The following is a 22,590-nucleotide window of genomic DNA, read 5'->3' as shown; positions in this document are numbered from 1 at the left end:
GGGTTTTTCAGGAAAAAAATGATTTGGAAAAATTTCCAGTACCCTATACTTTTCTTACATTGTTTAAATTTCCAGTTCCTGTTTGTTTGAGACTTCAGGAAGAGGACTAGAGTGGATGGTTCAGTTAATCAGCAATGGGAAACATGGCTTAATGTGCAAAGAAACTAGATGAGAAAAACTGTCAAAACTTTTTTTTAAAAAAAAAAGCACAGAAAGTTATTTACTAGACAGAGCTCGGTTTGTATGAAAAACTTCTGTAAATTTTGAAACCATGGGGGGATTATTTTCTTTTGGTAGGGGAAGGAACTTTCTTTACCATCAAACCTAAATTTCATTTACTGATTTAGAAGTATAAATATCTTAATTGTATATAAGAAAGATTGCAAGTATACCAGGACATGAAAAAAGTTGCAAACTACTGAACCCTAACCTTAGCTATCTAAGAGGCTGAGAATAATTTCTGTAGTAAACAAAAGAAGTGTATTTTTGGGACAGAAACACTCTCAATGGTCACAATAAGTAGGACTGCCAGGATGATTGGATATTAAACTCTGAAACACTGAAAACACTAAATATTTTAATACTGCATTATCATTATATTGAAGCCAAAACTATATGTCTATGGAATAAGAGGGGTTTTTCGTTGCTTCCAAAACGTCTCAGTTTTTCTGCTGGAAAAACAGAAAAATCCCTCAGACCTATTCATGCTGTATATTTGGAATGAGTGAAATGCTTTGTGGTGGGCAGCCCTGTCGGGTTTTCAAGGCAAGAGATGAGCAGTGGTGGTTTGCCGTTGCCAGCCCCTGCGTAGTGGCCTTCCATCCAAGGACTGACCAGGGCTGACCTTGCTTGCCTTCCAAGATCTGATGCGGTCAGGCTAGGCTGGCCATCCAGGTCAGAGCAAAAAAATGCTTTGTAGGACAAAAAGAGGAAAAAAATATTTCTTGGGAGGTTTTTCCAGTGCTCTCCACATTTTCAAATTTTTGTATTGGAAAAACTGAAAAAAATGAAAGTTCCCCCCCTCCCACCTCCCTGATTTTTAAAATATTTTTCCCCTGGATGTTCACATCTGTAGTTATGAAGAGCTAACAGAAGAAAACAAAGCCATGGGTCTAAAATATAATAGAGGAATTCGAAGATATTTGTCAAAAGAGTATGGCATTTACAGGGCTATACATTTCTGTTTAGTTGCCCCCATGGGATTCTGGGTTTGGTTACTTAATGATTTCTGCATTTACAAGATGTCTTTAATTTATGAAGTAAATCTCATGTTGCATTCAATGCATGGAGAGCTGAATGTGTGATTGGAACCACACATTTATACAGGTACCGGTCCCCAGTTTTATTTGTAAACTGAATGCATGTTGGCTTTTTCTTATGAACACTGTGGAATGGGATTACCAGCATACTTGCAAATTTAATACTTGCATTTTTTTGCCTTTAGCACCTTTAGTTTTTCTTTAAGCTATTTCTTTGCCCTAAAACTTAAAGGTGGGGGGAATACTGATGAGTACTCACAACTTACAACTCAATTGCATGACATCTTTCCTTGTTGGTAAAGGATATTTTGTTACCGCTACTATTACTTTTGCATATCAGTGTCAGAATTGTTGTAGTCCCTGTACAGAATGATGCAGTACTTTCTACCACCATTATTTTTTTCTCTTGTGTATGAGTTGCATAATTGGTTATAGTTGGTGACTGTACAACAAGATGCTGAAGCAAGATCTTCCAGCAGAAAACAGAAGCAAGTCCTACTGAGCCCAATAGGAATTATAGCTTCTGGCATCCCTACAGAATTTGTGTGAAGAAATACATATATTTGCATCCCAAGGTTCTTTGAGACCACTTCCATCAGTCTATATGTGTATCTGTTTAAGGAAACTGAATAGTGACATGTATAATAGCATCTGAAACGTGTGTTTTCTTTTGAATGTCTTTTTATAGAGATGCTGCAGTTTGTCAGCAACCAGGTTGGAGAGTTTCCGGATCTGTTTTCTGAACAGTTGTGTGGCACCTTCCAGAACAACAGTGCATGTAATGGAAATGGGGCGGCAGATGTCTCATCACAGAGGACCTTCAGCCAGGGACAGCTTCAGTCTTTCCCACCTAATGCAGCTTCTCCCCAGCTTCAGGCAGTGCAAGTGAAAGTGTCCCAGTCGGCTGCTGCAACGCAACGGGCTGCCCCCCCCCTTCAACCTCGTCCTCAGGTTCAGCCTCGGCTTCAGCAACAGACTGTGATGATTACTCCAACTTTCAGCTCTGCTCCTCAGACACGGTTCATTCAGCAGCCTGTAATTTATCAAAATGCAGCCACAAGTTTCCAAGGTAGGGTCTGAAGGATCTCAAAATAATGGGCATTGTATTGTAGGAAGCTTTTGAAGTCAGGTGTATTAAATAGGAAGAACTAAACCAGGGGTGTCGAGCTCATTTGTTATGAAGGGCTTTCAAGATCTGACAAGAGCCAGCTACCCTGGGCAGTCCAGGTCAGGGCTACTAAAGCTCAGGGGTCGTTCCGTAGAAAAAGAGCTTGCCTCATCCGGCCCCCGGCTGCATGTTTGACATCCGTGAAGCAATGTTCCCTCTAAGCTGAGTTAGTGTGAACTAGCTCACAGTTTTTTACCCTCCGGCTCACACATTTTTGTCTTAGCTCAGTAAAGATGGCGCCAGAGCAAACTAATTTATGCAGTAGCCATATTGCTCGTTCACAACTTTAATGCCAGTTGCTCACAAAGTAGAATTTTTGCTCACAAGACTCTATAGCTTAGAGAGAGCATTGCCCTGAACTAAACATTGTTGAACAAATAGCAATATTTCGATAGATACAGTTGGGTTGCCTTGTTGGTCTCAAGCAGTAGAACAAAGTGTGAGTCCAGTGGCGCTTTTAAGACCAGCAAAGTTTAATTCTGGGTATAAGCTTTTGTGTGCATGCACACTTCATCAGATACTTTGAAACAGTTTTCCTTAAGCCTTACATATAGGTAGAGAGAGGGTGGGGGGATTAGTTGACAGGAAGGGCTAGTTAGAGTCAAGATGCATAAGTAACTGGGCAATAAGTATACTTGAGATTGGATTAAAGCAGTTGGTAAGGCCTGTGAATGGCAGCAAATGAGCATAGAAATACAAGAGTTAACAGTGAGAACTGTTTTATTTTTTATCTCTCCTTATGTATAATTCTCTTTTGGTGTGAACGCTCCACACGCTCCCACAGCCTTTGGTTCCCTGAGCTGCCACTCTGAGGTTTTGCCAGTCCCCTGGGTTCGTTGCCTGAGTCTCGCCTCCAATATTCTAAACAGTTTGCTGTTCTTCTCCCCCCAGTAGCCAGTCAGAACACAGAGGTCATTTGCATATGTGGCCTGATTGGCCTTTGCCTCTAACATTCTAAACAGTTTGCTGTTGCTGTTGGGAGTCATTCAATGTGTCCTGAGGTAAAACACATATCCCAATCTTCCCTTAAATGGTCATTGGAGTTGCCAATCTCCCTGTGAGGCCTGGCGATCTCCCAGAAATCACCGGGTTCATCAACCACAGCACATCATTTCCCCTTCAGAAAATTCCCCAGTGATTACAATGGCTGCTTTGGACAGTGGACTCTATGGCATTATACCCTGCTGAAGTCCCCCCCTACCCCCAAACCCTGCCCTCCGCAGGCTCTGTTCCTCAAATCTACAGGTCTTGCCCTCCCCTTAGTATTGCCAGCCTCCAGGCAGCACCTGGAGATCTCCAAGATCAGTTCTCCAGGAGAAAATGTCTGCTTTGGGCAATGGACTCTATGGCATTATACCCTGCTGAGGTTCCTCCGCACCCCAAACCCTGCCCTCCACAGGCTATACCCCTTAAATCTACAGGTCTTGCCCTCCCCTTAGTATTGCCAGCCTCCAAGCAGCACCTTGAGATCTCCAAGATCAGTTCTCCAGGAGAAAATGTCTGCTTTGGGCAATGGACTCTATGGCATTATACCCTGCTGAGGTTCCTCCGCACCCCAAACCCTGCCCTCCCCAGGCTCTACTCCTCAAATCTACAGGTATTTCCCAACCCAGAGTTGGCAACCCTGTAACTGGCTATGGAACCGCTTTCCAGACCCTTGGAACCCAGAAGACATGGCATAGGAGGAGGTGCTTTTCTCCCTTAGCTGCCACTGCATAACCCCAAATCAACATAAGTCAGAGGTGGAAGGAACCATACCTGTTACCATGAGGCTGTCCTCCCATACTACCCACTTGGGGCAGCAAAATGACTTCAGACTGTCCTGCCTTGTAGCTAAGCCGAAGGAAATAAACATGGCTTGCCTCCCTCTATTTTCCCTTCCCTCTGCTGCCCCACCAGCCACAGTCGGGACACTCACCTGGAGTTTCCTTCTAGAGTTCGTTGTATTTCTTCCACAACCGGCCTTACTCCTAATTATAATATATTTACATATATACATATACACACACACACACACACATACACACACACACACACACACACACAAATAATGGTCATACCATCATGTGGCTCTTAATAGAGCTTGGATTTTAGTAAATGTGACTATATAAATTAAGATTTGGTAGGCAGATTCAAGAACCTTGGCATTTGCAAAGGGATGAAGTGGGATACCATAGCCAAGATCAGGAAGATGAGTTTCAGCTGTGTTTCCAGAGGCCTGATTATGTTAGTCTGTTGCTAGGGGGGAAAAGGGGTACATCTTAAAAGACTAACAACATTTTATTCCAGTCGAAGCTTTGTGGACTAAGGGCTCCTTTAGTTTCAATATGTGGATTCATACTATGATGTAATTGTCCATAGGTGGTATGGTGTGAAAAAACTTAGGCAATGTTAATGTTAGTTTTTCCTTGCCCATAATTTCTTTGAATCTGGCAGCAACCTGTGCCTTTAGCTTAATGGCATAGCCATTGGCAGGGAGACTCAACCCAAAAGTGGGGGGACTCAGCCTAAAGAAACAGATCAAATAACAAAAGAATTAAGTAAACAGGCCTCAGAACTGTGTACAAGGCCCCACAGCATGGAAATGTATTTGTGGCTGACTTCAAGAAGTGCTTCCGTTAACCATTAAACAGACTAAGCACGTGCTGAGGGCACCACAAAGTTGGGAAAAGGGAAAAAAGAACTTTATGTAGCCCAAGCTTGGCTTAGTTTGTACAGTATATTGTGTTACCATATGAATAAATTTTTGTATTGCTGCAACCTGCATTGTATATCTGGTCAGACAGGTCAACAATTAAAATGGACTGGGTCAATGTGGAAAGGAGGGGGGGCACCAAGATTGGTCAGTGCTTAGGGCACCAGTGAACCTTAATCCGCCCCTGAGTGCTTCCTTAACTCCTACCCAATAACGTCCCTACTGGGCTTGACATGGGTAAGTGTGAGGTGATGCATACTAGAATAAAGAATCCTAACTTTAAATCTATGTGTTGTCGAAGGCTTTCACAGCCTGAGTTCATTAGTTGCTATAGATTTTCTGGGTTGTGTGGCCGTGGTCTTGGCAGTGTAGAACCTGACGTTTTGCCAGTAACTGTGACTGGCATCCTCAGAGGTATAACACAGAAAGATGACTCTCTGTGTCAAGGTGAGAAGAACATGGTAGGCAGGTAATTTAGATGATTTAGTTCGTCATTGAGTCTGGTTCCGGTACGTAGATGATACTTTATCATTTGGAGACATGGAGAAGTAGAATTGATGGAGTTTTTAGACCACCTCAACAACATTCCACCCCAACATACAATTCACCATGGAAAAAGAAATCGAGGGTAAACTCCCATTTCTAGATATCATGGTCATCCGCAAAACTAACCTTCAATTAGGTCACAATGTCCACAGAAAACCAACTCACACGGACCGTTATTTATACAAAAACACCAATCACCACCCTCGGCAAAAAAGAACTAAATCATCTACATCACGCACTTCAAGCAAATGGCTACTCCAAGAATGAAATCAGAAGAGCGATTAAACCAAAGGTAAAACAAACAACTGAGGAAAAACAGCCTCCCACAGGAAAAGTGTTTTTGCCATATATCAAAGGAATCACTGATCATATGGGGAAATTTATGAAAAAACACAACCTACAAACAGTATTCAGACCCACCGGAAAAATACAACAGATGCTATGATCAGCAAAAGACAGAAGAGACCCCCTAACTTCTGCAGGAGTATACTACGTACCATGCGGTTGTGGACAAGTTTACATCGGGACCACACAGTGTAGCATTCAGACAAGAATAAAAGAACATGAAAGACACTGCAGACTTGGCCAACCTGAAAAATCAGCAGTGGCTGAACATAGCCTAACTCAAACAGGACACAGTATTTTGTTCCAAGACACTGAAAGACTGGACAACACTTCCAATTACTATGTCAGATTACACAGGGAAACCATTGTAATTCATAAAACATTACAAGAAAGAAGAGAGTTTAAAAATAAATAGGGCATGGTTTCCTGTCCTGAAAAACACAAAAGGCTGTACATCTGGCAATAGCACTACAAATAAGATTAGAATCTCAACATCCAATCCACATACAAAAGAAACCTCCTCAGGAAACAGAAAACCTCCTCAGGAAACAATCCATATACAAAAGAACCTTCTCAGGAAAGCTCCTCCATTAGCATGTTCATAACTTGGGGAACTCCTACAAGATAATGACTCAGCCTTACCCCACCTTCTAGAGTAGATATAAATTACCTGCCTACCATGTTCTTCTCACCTTGACACAGAGGGTACTCCATTTTTCTGTGTTATACCTCTGAGGATGCCAGTCACAGTTACTGGCGAAACGTCAGATTCTACAGTGCCAAGACCACGGCCACATGACCTGGAAAATCCACAGCAACTAATTTAAATCTATGCTAATGGGGTCTGAACGGGTGAGGCGGAGACTGAAAGATTTTGGGAGCTGTACTGGAAAGCTTGATCAAAATGTTGATTCAGTGTGTGGCAGCAAACCCCATGCTAGGAATTATTTTGAAAGGAATTGAAACTAAAACAGCCAATACTACAGTATTGCCCTTGTATAAAACTATGGTTCAGCCTCATTTGGAGTACTGTGTACGCTCCTGGATGCTGTATCACAAAAAGCGTATTGTAGAGCTGCAAAAAGTACAAAGGGGAGCAACCAATAAGATTATGGGGCTGGAGCATCTTTCCTATGAGGAAAAGGCTAAAGCGTCTGGGGCTTCTCAGTCTAGAAAAGCTATGGAGAAAGTGGATAGAGTGAGCTTTTTCTCCTTCTCACATAATAGTAGAATTTGGGGACATTTGGGGAAATAGGTTCAGGGCAGACAAAAGGAAATACTTCTTTACTCAACGAGTAATTAAATCGTGGAATTCACTGTCAGTGGAAAGAGTGATGGCCATAAGCATAGGTGGTTTTAAAAGGCATGGAGGAGAGATCCATCAATGGCTACTAGCCATGGTGACTGAAGGGAACCTCTGTCTACAGAAGCAGCAAAGAGTAAACCTCTAAATCCCAGTGCTGGGAGGCGGCTGCAGGGAAGGGGACTTGGACCTGCTTCGTTAAAGAAAGTCTTGTGTCATTTCGCCTTCAGACAAAAGAACTTCACAGAATATTCTTTTTTTACTTTTGATTTTTATTGCAACCCCCAAAGAAAAAGAAATACTTTCTTTAGCCCTTTTCACAGAATATTCTCAATTAACTTCTTGAAGATCAATGATGACTGAACCTGCTGGACCTCTCTGGTGAAGGTAGCAGCATCAGCAGCATCAGAAAAGTCTTGCTGCTTGTGCCAGTCAACAAGATTTCAGGCACTGTCCTGCAGTAGCCTCTGAGCAGACTCCACTGTATGTTCCCCAGGAGGGAGGATCATTTGTGAGGAGACAGTCCCTGATGTTCTCTGTGGAAAGGCTAAGTACCTTTCTCCCAGGAAAGTTTTGCTTGGAGTATGGGAAGCCCCTGCCAGTTGTTATCTGGACTGTGTGCATGACTAAACTGTGAAAATCCTAAATGGTATAGTAGGAATCCCAGCTCCTAAATGAGAGTAGTTTGGATGAGCCCTTTTCCCTTCTGTATCTCTTTAAATTAGGGCTTGTGCAGTTGCTGGCTTGCCTTTGGCAACAGTAGAAGATCCACTTGCAGATTTTCCAGTATCATATCCAGTTTAATTCTATTAAGAATTGGTCTGTAAGCCACTCCCAGTCTCCAAGCTAATGTTGGCATCATAAAGAGCTTCTTCAAGTAAGCAGCTTAGACCAAAGGCTTTTTGACCCATGATTCTCTTGTTTACAGTTGGTTTGTAAATTAATTTTTCACAAGATGGCTTCACCAGGTTTGATGCCACTAAAGAAAGAGGCATATAGGGGGAAAATTTTCAGTGTATGTCTAGTAGACCATTGTGAGTGAATGAATCATCAGCAATTTCGGCTTACTGTGTGTAAATTTAAAGCCGTGGCTGTTGTTCCACATGAGCCTGTGTAGGCTATTTCTGAGATTCTTCTTGTTTTCCTTTTAGTGCTGCAGCCTCAAGTACAGAGCTTGGTGACTTCCTCTCAAGTTCAGCCAGTCACCATCCAGCAGCAGGTACAAACAGTGCAAGCCCAGAGGGTCTTCACACAGGCTGCCAATGGAACCATCCAGACACTAACCCCAGCCACAGTCCAGACGGTAGCTGCCCCTCAAGTCCAGCAGGTTCCAGTAAGTACTTTTGTGTTGTGGTGTTGGCATCTGAATTTTCTGAGATGTGTGTTGACATCTCTCTCTATTCCAAGTCTGGAAATGAAGTAATAGCTGGAGACAGCCTGGCCACCAGGTGTTGAATTGTCCTAGGTATATAAAGTTGGTAATTCATAGGCCAAAGTCTGGGATTATTGAGTTATGGGGAAATGAATAGCATTCACTGATATCAGAAGAAGGGAATCTGAGAAATCGCCAGTTTTTTCAAATGACTTGATTGGAAATCATTGAGTGATGCTAGCGTTGAGTGATGCTAGCATTGCCATATTTTGGAATATTGACTATCACAGTTTTGAAATGGAGGGGGGAAGTATTAGACAAGGCATTTCTGAAAGCTTTTAGAAGGTGGTAACTGTACCCTGAAAAATGATCTCCTTGACCATGGGGGCTAGAACTTTTCTGCTCTACTAGAAAAAGGTATATAAAGTTGGTAATTCATAGGCCAAAGTCTGGGATTATTGAGTTATGGGGAAATGAATAGCATTCACTGATATCAGAAGAAGGGAATCTGAGAAATCGCCAGTTTTTTCAAATGACTTGATTGGAAATCATTGAGTGATGCTAGCGTTGAGTGATGCTAGCATTGCCATATTTTGGAATATTGACTATCACAGTTTTGAAATGGAGGGGGGAAGTATTAGACAAGGCATTTCTGAAAGCTTTTAGAAGGTGGTAACTGTACCCTGAAAAATGATCTCCTTGACCATGGGGGCTAGAACTTTTCTGCTCTACTAGAAAAAGGTAAGAGATCCGATTGATGCACTGGTGGGTGCCACACCAGGAGACATAGTCTGTTACTAGCTGCACATCTGTGGGCCTGCGGTAGCTAGCATACTTCAGATCTAGCTGCAAAACCAAGCAGGGTGGCTTATAAGCAAGTTCCTTCTGCCTTCGTGTGTGCAGAAAGGAGGCGCATGGGAGCACAGACATTACAGTAGCAGCCATAGGCTTTTATTGCATAGCGGAACTTCATGCACTCAGAACACATCCGCTAAGAAAGAGCTTTCCACTTGCTGAAGCAGGATGCAGCATTTTTCTGTGTTCACTTTCTTTGCTCCATTAAACTTTTCACTGTGTCTTTTTCCAGGTCCTTGTCCAGCCGCAGATCATTAAAACAGACTCACTGGTTTTAACAACATTGAAAGCTGATGGCAGTCCTGTAATGACTGCTGTTCAGAATCCAGCCCTCACAACATTGACTACTCCTATTCAGACAACGGCCCTGCAGGTATTATGGCACTCCTTGTGTTAATCTCCGGATTCTTTCTCTTAATTTAGGTTTGCTTTACACTCGTTTACACAGCATATTTTAAAAGTGAACGTGAGAATTGCAAGAAGGCATAAATCGCTATCAAAATCAGGGATTTTTTTTACAAATAAAAACCTATAGATAGGTGCATATATATTGCTTAATTTTCTTCAGTGTGACTCACTAGGAAACATGTATCATTAGAGTGAGAAGAGAGAAGCTAAGCGGTTTGCACATTTGTTACAAAGTAGGTCCCGTGACTTCAGCAGATTGTCTGCATGCTGAGTTGTTCCATCAAGGCTAACTAGGCAACTTTTTCTGTCTTGGCTGTCTGGAGAGCCAAAGCCCTGTGTATCTTTCTTAAACCCTTGCAAGACAGAGATGTGACCCTGTGATATTATCTTATTTTATCCCTGTGGATCAAAGTGTACTTAAAATCTAAAGGTGGCAAAAAAAAAAAGAAGACTTCTGTACAGCTTAAATATCCAGTGGATTCAGGCAAATATAGTGTAGGGGAAGGTAACTTTTAGGCCCAAGTTCCACAATAACTTGCATTGTCTACTTGTGATGATGTTAGCGTGCTGACAAATAAAAGGGCTGTGTGTTTAAGGAAGGGAGTGGGTTGTACTTAACCAGACCACAGAAGGAGCAAGCTGAGCATCCATTATGGTGCCAGCATCTTGGCTTCACCCCAGTCTCTTGAATGGAAACGGTTAATTGCATTGGAAGGATAGGCTGTATGGAAATTATCATAATTTTGGTTTCATGCAGTAGAAGATGGTACATTTGATGCTGTAGAAACACTTGGGTTGTTCTTATATTTGTTCCCTTTTCCAGCTTCAATAAATATTTTATTTCAGGATGAAAGAGAAAGAAAGAAGATGTAAATACCATTACAAAGGTTTCTTTGAGCCAGGAAAAGCCTTGCTCTCTTGTTCCTTTTAAACCTGAAGCAACAACCATTAATCTTGAACATATCAATCCTGGAAACAAAAGCCTCTGTCCGTCCTCCTTAATACCTATTGGTGAGGGCCAGAGCAACTCAAGTATCAGCCATTTTTACAGTATAATTACTCCATGAAAATGTCTAATAATGATCCTTAGGAAATCCTTAGGAATACATGAAGTTGCCTTTTACTTAATTGGACCATTGTTTTGTCTAGCTCAGGACTGTGTACTCTGACTGGCAGTGGTTCTCTAAGGCCCAAGGGTATTGCCCTGCTTTGCATCCTGATCCTTTAACAGGAGATGCCAAGGATTGATTCTGGGACCTTGTGGGTGCAAAGCAGGTGCTCTGCTACTAAATTAAGGATACTTACATTACTAAGAGTGATTGTACAATAAGTCCTTTTATTTGAGGATGTAATACATTATTTTAATCTCTTGATTGGCTTGGATTCTTTCTTTTTAAAATAATATGTTATTAAATTTTTCAGAAAATAAACAAATTTTTAGAAATGTAACAAACTCGTATAATAACATGTAAAACTTTTAAACTTATGACCAGATCCTTGTACAATTCTTAGTATTACCAAAATAAGGTAGCTTTGTCAAATAGTTTATTTCTTAACAGATAATCAAGGTAGCTATACTAGTCATCAATAACTACTATACTATATTATAAAACCCAGTCTTTGCGTATATAGGAATAATATTGAGATTGCTGAGATGTATTTATTTGCCCTAGGATATATTCCAAATGCTCCAAAATTGGATGCCATCTCCCATAAAATGTATTAATTAACTTTGTAGATTCATAAGAGGAAATCTTATCTGTTATTTTGTCCATCAGAAGATGGTTCCAAATATTGGAGAACCAAGAGCCCATACTCAGGGGGCGCATATCTTTCCAATGTAGGGCAAGCATTGACTTAGCCGCTGACAATAAAAGGGTGAGCAGTTCTTTACTGTACTGTGGTATTGGTATGTCTTTCCAACAATTTAAAAGTATAATTTCAGGTTTCATAGGGATCTTGTGTCCTGTTAAACTTTCGATTTCTAACAACACCTTTTGCCAAAATGTCTGTACCAATGGGCACTCCCACCAACAGTGAATATATGAACAAACTTTCCCACAATTTTTCCAGCATAAAGGAGACTTTGAGGAATTTATTTTGTGCAATTTCAATGGGGTAAGATACCACCTGGTTAAAATTTTATAGTTTGGATTCTTTTGAGGTTACTTTGAGCTTTGAATGATAAAATTAATCTCTACAGTGATCATTGCTGTTGTGTTTTTAGACCTTAGTTGGTAGCAATGGGACCATTTTGACTACCATGCCCATGATGATGGGAGGGCAAGAGAAGATGCCCATCAAGCAAGTGCCTGGTGGTGCCAAGCAACCAGAACCACCAAAGGAAGGCGAGAGACGAACAACCCATAACATTATTGAGAAGCGGTATCGATCCTCCATCAATGACAAGATTATTGAACTGAAGGATCTAGTCATGGGAACAGATGCCAAGGTAAGAGTTGCCTAATGATTTAGTGGCAGGAAGACAGCTGTAATTTCATGCCCACTCTTTTAGTTGGCAACCTCATTGGTAGGCAAATAATTCTAGCTCATCAGGTATTCCTAGGAGGGAAACAGGATTTTGGTGTCCTGCAATGCATGACGAACACCTTTGAAATTAATTTTGGGGGCATTTTCCTCACGTGTAGGAGAGTCTTTGCTATCTTGCTATATTAGTGTTTGTTGATGATGTGCTTTCTTACATGCATGTTAATTCTTGGCAGATGCACAAGTCTGGGGTACTGAGGAAGGCCATAGACTACATTAAATACCTACAACAAGTCAACCACAAGCTGCGACAGGAGAACATGGTCTTGAAATTGGCTAACCAGAAAAACAGTAAGTGCTTGGGACAGGCATTGACCGGATGGTTCTTTATGTGCTTTTTATTTATTTATTTTATTTATTTAGGCATTTTTACCCCGCCCTCCCCGCAAGCGGGGTCTCTTTGTGCTTTTTAATGTAATTTATTAACTGGTTTTTCTGTTAGCAAATGTAGAACTGAGGAGAGGAGAGCATAAAAAGGCTTGAATGGTAAGCAGCACTGTGACTCCAAATAGTTAAACTTGGCAATCTGTGTTCTTTACAGAGCTATTGAAGGGTTTTGACCTAAGCAGTCTGGTGGATAACGATGTGGACCTGAAGATAGATGACTTCAACCAAAATGCTCTGCTGATGTCTCCTCCAGCCTCTGATTCAGGGTCACAAGCAGGATTTTCTCCTTATTCAATTGATTCAGAGCCAGGAAGCCCATTGCTGGATGATGCAAAGGTAGTTAATATTCCTAAAGTAGCCTGTACTGAAAAGTGGATATAGCGGTTGCTAGTCACTTGAGGTTAGAAATTTGTGTGGTGGAGTGAATGCTAGCTGAGGACACCTATTTGTGTATCTGGCATTAAAATGCTATAGTGGACTGCTCTTGTAAGAAAGTGTAAAAGCCAGAGATAAAATCAGTTCACAACATTGTCACAGCCTCCAGGCTTAGGCTCTTGTTCTGCTAAGTCCTGTACCAAGATGTAATAAAAAACCCCATGTCCCACAGCCATTTTAATTTTAAAAGACCAGAGGGTGAGCTTACTTGACCATCTCTTTCCTGCCCCCATTTTCTCTTGTACAAGAAGAGAACGAAGAATCATTATTTGTGCAATGTAGAGGCTTAATTCAGGTTTAGTAGTACCCGTAGCTCACACGCTGGCTGGTTATCACTCAGGACGATAGTGATGACATCAGAGGCTAACATCAGGTAGGAAATTAAATGTGGGTAGTAATATTGTTAAATTATGACAAGTTCACCATGTAGTGGAATAGAAATGCTTACGTTGCGAAATTTAACACTGCTGTTCTATATTGTGTTACCTCCCTTTTACCACTGGGGATGCATCTGTAAAATTAAACTACAGAAGCACTGCAGGAATTTTTTTTACCCTATTTTGAATTCATTATTTAAATTCATAGTAGGTCTGGGAATAATTTATTTACACAGTTTCTAACTTGCCTTTAAACTACAATAGCACTTAAGGTAGCTTACAAGTGAAAGGTTTAAAGACCAATAATACAAACATTTAAAAAACTAAAAATAGCGCTAAGATGCACACAGTGGAAAGTGTAGAACAAATGTAGAGTCCAGTGGCACCTTTAAGACCAGCAAAGTTTTGTTCAAGGTATGAGCTTTCATGTGCATGCACACTTATCACCTGAAAGCTCATACCTTGAATAAATCTTTGTTGGTCTTAAAGGTGCCATTGGACTCTACATTTGTTCTACTGCTTCAGACCAACACAGCTGACCAACTGGATCTAATAGCCATAGTATAACAGCAGTCAACCTTAAAAACCAGTAATCAACAATAAAAATCAGAAAAAGCAAGGGGACAAACTTCATATCAGGCGATCATTTCCAGTCAACCTCAAAATATCATCTTGAGTAAAAGTTTTAACAGATCTCCAAAAGCAAGGGGTGATGCAGATGCTTTTTCTAGAGCTGGAAATCCCAAAGTCTGAGGCCTACAGCCCACCATCCCACCTCAGTTAATGTGGGCCTGCAGAGTAGAGCAGTGGCGATTAGGCAGGCTTGCATTATCTTCACTGCTCTTACGACATGCTTCAGACCTTTTTCTCAAACGTTTCTCTGTCCCTGTCCCTCACTCTTAATGATTTAGGTTAAAGATGAACCGGACTCTCCGCCTGTTGCCCTTGGAATGGTTGACCGATCACGGATGCTGCTTTGTGCTCTCACATTCCTCTGCCTGTCCTTCAACCCACTAACATCTCTCCTAGAAGGCCAAAGGACAGCTGATTCTGACAGTCCTGTACATCATGGCTCTGGGAGGAGCATGCTGACAATAGGTTCAGGTAATGTCAGAAGTATGCTGATGTATTTGCCTGGATTTCCGTGTTGCTTGCTTGGAGTGTTTTGTGTCCTTTAGGAATTAAACACAACAGTGGAAAGTGACAATCTTCTTCGTGGTCTCTGTGCATCACACCTCTGGAATATAGTGCGCCTGTGTCGACTCTGATTGGTACAATGGAAAGTAAAAGGAATTTTCGTGCCTTCTCCCTGGTCACGTGCCAGGCTCCACTGCGCATGACCAAGGGAGGGGCATGACAATCCCACCAGTTCTCTTCTGACTGCCGCGTTGGTAGGACTCTCTCCGCTTCGGTCGGTAAAACTATGCTTTTTTGGGCCTTTTGGCCTTGTTTCATTCAAGGGAGTGGTGGCGCAGGTGATAAAACACCTGCTTTAACAACCAGGAGCAGCCATTGCGGCTGTTCAAATACCACCGTGGCCGGAGTGAGCTCCCGACCCTTGTCCCAGCTCCTGCCAACCCAGCGGCTCGAAAGCAATTAAACACCAACAATGCGAGTAGACAAATGGGTACCTACACTTAGAAGGGTAGGGGGCACCCACCTCTGATGAGGACGTGTGGTGGCGACGCGGACGGCATGGATGGCGGCGCGGTGTCGGCGGCGGCAAGTGCTGGCGGAGATGGAGCAATCCCTGGTGGCCAGAAGGGAAAAACATCGGGCAACGGCGACGGCGTGTGACGCAGGCACGGCGGTGCCTGATGGATGGAGCCGGGGCGGGAAGCGCACACGAGCCGTGTGCCTGCGCGATCCTGCCGGTGGTTGCCGTGGAAACATCAGAGGCCTTGAAGGACGCCATGCAGAGCCAGCAACCAGGAAGACCTAGAGGACACCGTGTCGATCCAGCCGCCAGGAAAGAGATTGAGCTAGACACCAAGCCGGGCCAGCAGCCAGAAGAAACCATCAAAGATCCCACCACCAAGGGTGCTGGTAGGCAGTCCCACCCCCAACATTAGATGTGGGCCAAGTTAGGAGTACAGTTCTTAGAACGCAAAATATGTGAACCGCCCAGAGGACCCCCCCCCCCGGGGGTTAGGGGGGGATATCAAGTCTAAAGTTAAAAAAAAAAAAAAAAAAAAGTTTAGTTAGGAAAGTTTTTCAGTTAGATAGTACTTTGTTGGACTTTATTTCTACTATCCCTTCCCCCGGCCTATGGCCGTTCAGTGGGGTTTCTTTAAACGGTGCTTGGAATGCAGCAGTAAGGTCACCCCCCCAGATGGACATTCTCTTTGCCTTTTATACTTGGGGGAATTGCACCGAGTTGCCTCTTGCGCCCATTGTTCCAAGTTCTCCAAGCAGACCAGGAAAAATAGGGCTGCTAGACTGCAACTGGCACTGATGGAAGCCGCACTCTCTCCAGTGGCACCATCATCTCAGGAGACGTCTGGACATGCATCGATGTTGACGGCAGCGTAGGGAGCGACAATCGCCATGTCTTTAACATCGACCTCCATCGATGCCGTAAAATCGGTGCTGAAACACCTGATTCAGGCACAACAGTCCGAAGCCCATACTCCTCCTAAAAGACATAAGGAGGGCAAGGACATTCGGCTTATCAAGCTTAAAAAGCACAAGAAAGGCTCTCGCGTAGCCGCTTCGCTTGATTCAACAAGCCGAGGGCAGCCACAAAGTGCACTTCGGTCACCTTCGCTACGCCCCATCCAGTCCCTTGACTCTGACCAGGAGCTGGACTTGACTCAGGTTCCTTGATCACCCGATGTCGAGAACCTGCAACGAGATCGAAGGACACATAATGTCGTCCCTTCACCTCCATTCATCCCCGATGAGCAAGATAGATCTCCGACGCCGATTCCGCCCACGTCATGGGATCAGCGCCAATGGCAATATTTATATGGAGCTTTCCCCTTTTCAGGGTCGATGCCATGGCTCCCTTGTTCATCCATGGAGTGGGATCGCCAGTCTTCCTCGTCCAGAATTTCTCGGTACCGTGATCCCTACCCGGCACCAGAATTCATTAAACCTTCCCAATCAAGACCGATAACTAAAGATCCAGGTCTTCAGCCATCGGCACTTAAACTCCTATAGATCAGTCGGAACTTAGGCCTTCGATGCCGATCCTCCAAACGTCGTTCTCCGAACCCTCAAACCCATCCAGCTCCCCCAGCTCTTACCTGGATGAGGACAGTCCCCATCCACCGATAGAAGCATCCCCGCAGCAACAAGTCGAGGTTGAGCTCCCTATTTCACCGTCGGAGGACGTTAAACCCTATGGGGATTTTATTAAAAGTATGGCTCATACACTAGCTTTGCCTACCATCCAGCCTCTACCGACCGTCACGGACTCAGTCTTCGATATAGTACAAATGAACACTTCGACAGCAGTTGCCCTTCCCATGACGTCGGTACTTTTGCAAACAGCAAAAGCCCCCTGGGCTCATCCTTCCTCGATATCAATCTCCAACAAGAGGTTGGATCATCTGTATAAGATTCAAGAATCTGGGGCAGAATTCCTTTTCATTCATCCAAAGCCTAATTCATTAGTGGTTACGTCCTCAACCAAGGGCAAGAGTACTCATTCTACACCTCCGGATAAAGAGGGACGGAAAATTGACTCTTTAGGCAGAAAAGTTTATACTGCCAGAGCTCTGGGTATCAAACCCTCCAATTATGCAGCCTGCATGGGCATTATCAGTATTCCCTCTGGGAACAAATGTCAGAATTTATTTCATCCCTCCGATCAACTTAACGTATCCAAGCACTCACTGGATACAGCAGCAAAGACTCTCACTTCTGCAGTCGCCTTATGCAGATACGCATGGTTACGTTCCTCCGCCTTACAGCCAGAAACTAAGGCCACTGTAGAGGACCTTCCATTTGAAAGTGATGGACTTTTTAGCTCCACCACGGATGCGGTACTTCAGGAGCTTGACAAAAGTATCAAGGCTTCTCACAGTTTAGGGGTTGCACCTCCTACTAAACCGCATAAAGGGAAAACATGGTCGAAACAATGGTCAAGTAGACCATCGTCTAAATCCTCTTCCGAGCCACATTGGCAAAGGTCCCCAAGTCGTCCACCCCGTTCCTACGGTGGAAAACCCAAGTTTTTGTCTACCTCTCTATCTAGACCCAAAACTGCTAAGAACACTAAACAGAGTCTTTGACTCGCACCTCCTCTCCCAACTCCTTACATGCTTATCTCCTTACCTGTCGATCTGGGAATCCATTACGACAGACCAGTGGGTCCTCTCAATAATAAAAATGGGATACCTAATAGAGTTTTCCCAAATTCCACCTCCCACGTCGTTGTCACACCACCTTCTGCAGTCCTCCTAGAAGAGGTTCAAACTCTCCTAAGCAAGGCTGCCATAGAGCCGGTACCATCAGCACAGCACGTAATGGGCTTCTACTCCCGTTACTTTATGGTACCGAAAAGGGATGGAGGCCCCCGACCCATTCTGGACCTCAGGAACCTGAACTCTTTCATCATACATAAGAAGTTCAGAATGACAACGCTACAGGCCATCCTTCCGCTCCTCAATCCAGGGAGGTGGATGGTTATGTTGGACCTCAAGGATGCTTACTTCCACGTTTTTATCCACCCTACCCACCACCGTTTCCTTCGATTTGAGGTAGGCAACTGGCATTTCCAATTCAAAGCCCTCCAGTTCGGATTATCCACGGCCCCTCGGGTCTTCACAAAGGTTATGGTGGCACACCTCCGTCTAAGGGGCGTGCAGATATTTCCCTATATAGACGATTGGTTGTTGGTAGCAGATTCAGAAGCATCCCTGCTCACGAATGTAAACCTAACATTGACAGTCCTGATGTCCTTAGGCATCCAGGTAAATCTAAAAAAGTCAATGCTACTCCCCACCAAAAGAGTGCAGTTTATAGGAGCTATCCTAGACTCTGTCGTTTGCAAGGTTTTTCTCCTCAGAGAGCAAGGGACATTGTCGATCTAGTGACTCTATTCCGGAAGTCTGGACATGCTACGGCAAAGCGAATCCAGCAGCTGTTGGTTCTGATGGCTGCCACCATCAACGTCATTGTTTTTGCCAGACTGCACATGAGACCTCTGCAGCTGTGGTTCGTACGCAGGTTTCGCCCACAGAGTCATTTTCAATTTCTTTGTCTTGTCTTCCCACCATCCGTTTTGGGCTCTCAGCTTTGGTGGACAGAACCTGTGACTCTCCTAGCAGGAGCCCCATTCCATCCACCCATGTCAACACTCATGCTGACTACAGATGCGTCCCTCTGGGGATGGGGCACGCATCTCAAAGGTCTTTGTGTGAGGGCTCGTTGGGAGTCCCACGTAGCACACAATCATATAAATTTCCTGGAACTCCTGGCAGTGCTGTACGCACTCAGGTCTTTCCGACACCTAGTGATCGAGCAAGTGGTTACAGTTCTGACAGACAACACCACAGCCCTGTGTTATATCAACAGACAGGGAGGTACGATCTCCCGGGGGCTATGTCGCCTAGCCATAGAACTATGGGTCGAGTGTCAATCATGGAACACGTTCCTAAGGGCCACTCATCTGCCAGGAACACTGAACGTCCAAGCAGACTTCTTGAGCAGAGGAGAGGCTGCGGAGCATGAGTGGGAGCTCAACTGGATTTATCTTCTCCCAATCTTTCGCCTTTGGGGCCATCCAGAGGTGGACGTGTTTGCAACATGCAGCAACAGAAAATGTCGTCTGTTCTGCTCCAGAGCGGGGATAGATCCCCTATCTCTGGGAGACGATCTTCTAGCCCCGTGGTCATGTCTTCATGTGTTCCTTTTTCCTCCGATTCCTCTAATACCCAGGGTGCTGGTCAAGTTGATGCAGGAAAAAAGCACGCTGTCTCTTAGTGACACCGTGGTGGCCCCACAACATTGGTTCTCCACTCTGCTCCACCTATCCAAGGGCTCCTTCGTTCACCTTCCTCCAGCCGCAGATCTCCTTCTCGTACAGAAGGGCCGGATTCTGCATCACGATGTGAAGCGTCTCAAGCTCACGATCTGGAGGATCCTTTTCGATTGGTCAGAGACAGGATAGATCACGTCCTATTGAACTGTCGCAGACCGTCTACCTGAGTTTCTTACGCTGGGAAGTGGAAGAAATTCTTGTCTTACCTTACCTTGTTAGGATTGCCACCACCACTATCTGACCTGATGGCAATCTTTGGGTTCTTATTGTCTCGTGTAGACCTAGGACTCAGTTGTGCCTCGCTGAAGGTCTATTTAGCTGCAATTTCGGCCAGTCACCCTATGATTGACGGTCACTCCGTCTTCTCTCACCCCCAGACCAAGAAGTTTCTTAAAGGTCTGACTCACCTTTTCCCCTCGTCACGTGGACCCCCATCAGTGTGGGATCTACCCATGGTGCTTGCAAGGCTCATGGACAAACCATTTGAACCGATGGCTACTTGTAGTCTACAGCTTTTGTCGTGGAAGACAGCCTTTTTAGTCGCGGTCACCTCCACTAGGAGGATGGGCGAGTTATCGACACTCCAGTGTGACCCACCTTATTTGAGTTTTTGTCATAATGGGGTCACGTTGGCTCCAGATGTTTCTTTCCTGCCGAAAGTTGTTTCTGAGTTTCACCTACAAGCGGACATTGTTCTTCCAGTGTTCTTTCCGTCTCCTTCTCCCTCAACGGAGGAAGAACGCCATTTTCATTTGTTCGATGTCAAAAGAGCTTTACTCTTTTACCTAAATCGAGCACGGCCTTTTCGGAAATCTCCAGCCTTGTTTGTCTCTCATGCTCCACCCTCTCAAGGGAAGAAGCTGTCGCCCCAACGTCTATCCAAGTGGATTGTGGAGACTATTAAGTTGTGCTATATGCTAACCAAGAAGTCGCTCCCGGGTCTGCTACGGGCACACTCTACCCGGGCAGTGGCAGCATCCACAGCTTTCCTGCGAGGTGCGTCGTTGGAAGATATCTGCAACGCAGCTACTTGGGCCACGCCTCACACGCTTGTGAGGCACTTTGCCCTCTTTCGTCTTCATCAGCGTTCAATTGTGGGATGAGCGGTGTTGCAGGCAGTGCAGATTTAGGACCTCAGCTCCCTCTTCCAGGTAGTTGGGCATTGCTTTTCAGTCTCCCAGAGGTGTGATGCACAGAGACCACGAAGAAGATAAACAGGTTGCTTACCTGTAACTGAGGATCTTCGAGTGGTCATCTGTGCATTCACACCACCCGCCCTCCTTCCCTTCTGCTTTTGGTCCTTCTTTGCTTTCTTTGGAGACTGAGGGCAGTGGTCAGAAGGAACTGGCGGGATTGTCCCCCCCCCCCGGTCATGTGCAGTGGAGCCCGGCACATGACCGAGGAGCGGGTGCAAAAATTCCTTTTGCTTTCCATTGTACCGATTGGGGTCGGTGCAGGCGCACTATATCCCAGAGGTGTGAATGCACAGATGACCACTCGAAGTTCCTCAGTTACAGGTAAGCAACCTGTTTTTTTGAGTAACCGTGAAAGAAACACTGGGGTGGCACGCACAACAAATGTATATTTTACAATGGGGTGTTGAGAAGGTGGTTTTTATTCTGCATTCCCCAGTAATGAGATCTTTGTCATGAGCCTTTTAATTTGTTGTGAGCTTTATTAAAGTGTTCTTTTTAAATCTATTTCTTTTAATACTTCTGCAGTTCAGAGAAGCTAAAAAAATGGAGTTCCTAAAAGATTAACTTGGCTTTACAGTGAGTTAATTTTAGTGGATCTTCAGCAGTCTGAGCAAAAAAATCTTCCTCTGAGGACAGCCATCATAGTTCCATAGTACGAGGGCAACATCCATATCATAATTCTCACTTAATTGTGTGCAGGCTTAATGTTGCCTAGCCTCGTATGTTTATTGCCTTCTAAATGAGCATACTGCATATGTTTGTTGTTCTTCCTGAAGATGCAGAGAAAAACACTCAAATTTCAAACTCATCAACCAGACCAGAATAAGAAGAGAAATCCACAATAATGATTTGAACAATTGTGGTCCCTTTTGGCTTAAAAGAGAGGTGATGTAAGGGGGATGGGGGAGGGTTGCTAGTGGCCAGCCACTTGTTTGCTCTAAGTGGTGATTTTGGGGTTGTCTTCTTCCCCTCCCCTCCATCTTCTTTGGGCATTCAGTGTCATTCATGTAATTTGTTCTCTAATTTGCACTTCTCTTGGCACTTCCACCTCTCCCCTGTGCATTAGGCGCTGGCGGCTGGTTTGGCTGGATGATGCCTACTCTGATTCTGTGGCTTGTCAATGGTGTCATTGTCCTGAGTGTATTCATAAAACTGCTAGTGCACGGAGAGCCAGTGACTCGGCTGCACTCCCGTTCCTCTGTGACCTTTTGGAGACACCGGAAACAGGCGGACCTGGACTTGGCCAAGGTAAGGAAGTCCTGTACTTCAGAAGACAGCATCTTAGTCTCTCCACCGTTAACCTTCTGGAATGATATTAGACACAGCCAAACAAACATGTGCTTGAGCACCAGTGCCCCAGACTGGCCAGTAGGCTCCTGGAGCTGCCATGCAGTGGTACCATACCCTAGCTACCAGAAAAGGTAAGTCAAACAAAGTAGAGGGCCAACAATAAAAATTTAATGTATATAATATAGAAAAATACATGTATTTATTAGCAAATAATTAAAAAACAAATAAGGGCGCAATCACACCTCATGTAAAAATACCAAAATCTTACACACAAGGGCCAATGGACTTGACCTGACACGTTTAGGCCTGTATAGGCCTTCTTCAGAGGTCAAACACAATGAGGAACAAATTGGCTTATATCATAATACAGTACAATCATACAACTATGCAACATGGATACAAGATGGATCAGAAAAGA

At 44.1% G+C, this 22,590-nt stretch overlaps 1 protein-coding gene across 1 annotated transcript in view; it reads left to right on the top strand.

Annotated features, from left to right (window-relative positions):
* Window positions 1-1,949: 1,949 nt before the first annotated feature.
* The window catches only part of SREBF2 (sterol regulatory element binding transcription factor 2), a 38,999-nt gene continuing 18,358 nt past the window's right edge, over window positions 1,950-22,590 (top strand). The window contains exons 1-8 of the mRNA XM_015427162.1: window positions 1,950-2,328; window positions 8,468-8,649; window positions 9,776-9,916; window positions 12,179-12,403; window positions 12,675-12,789; window positions 13,040-13,221; window positions 14,609-14,801; window positions 21,949-22,130. Coding sequence (XP_015282648.1) covers window positions 1,950-2,328; window positions 8,468-8,649; window positions 9,776-9,916; window positions 12,179-12,403; window positions 12,675-12,789; window positions 13,040-13,221; window positions 14,609-14,801; window positions 21,949-22,130 — 1,599 coding nt within the window. The remainder of the gene's footprint in view (window positions 2,329-8,467; window positions 8,650-9,775; window positions 9,917-12,178; window positions 12,404-12,674; window positions 12,790-13,039; window positions 13,222-14,608; window positions 14,802-21,948; window positions 22,131-22,590) is intronic.

This window comes from Gekko japonicus, unplaced genomic scaffold (assembly GCF_001447785.1).
Source record: "Gekko japonicus isolate JY-2015 unplaced genomic scaffold, Gekko_japonicus_V1.1 scaffold660, whole genome shotgun sequence".
NCBI lineage: Eukaryota > Metazoa > Chordata > Lepidosauria > Squamata > Gekkonidae > Gekko > Gekko japonicus.
This window is presented reverse-complemented; position numbering and strand designations above follow the sequence as displayed.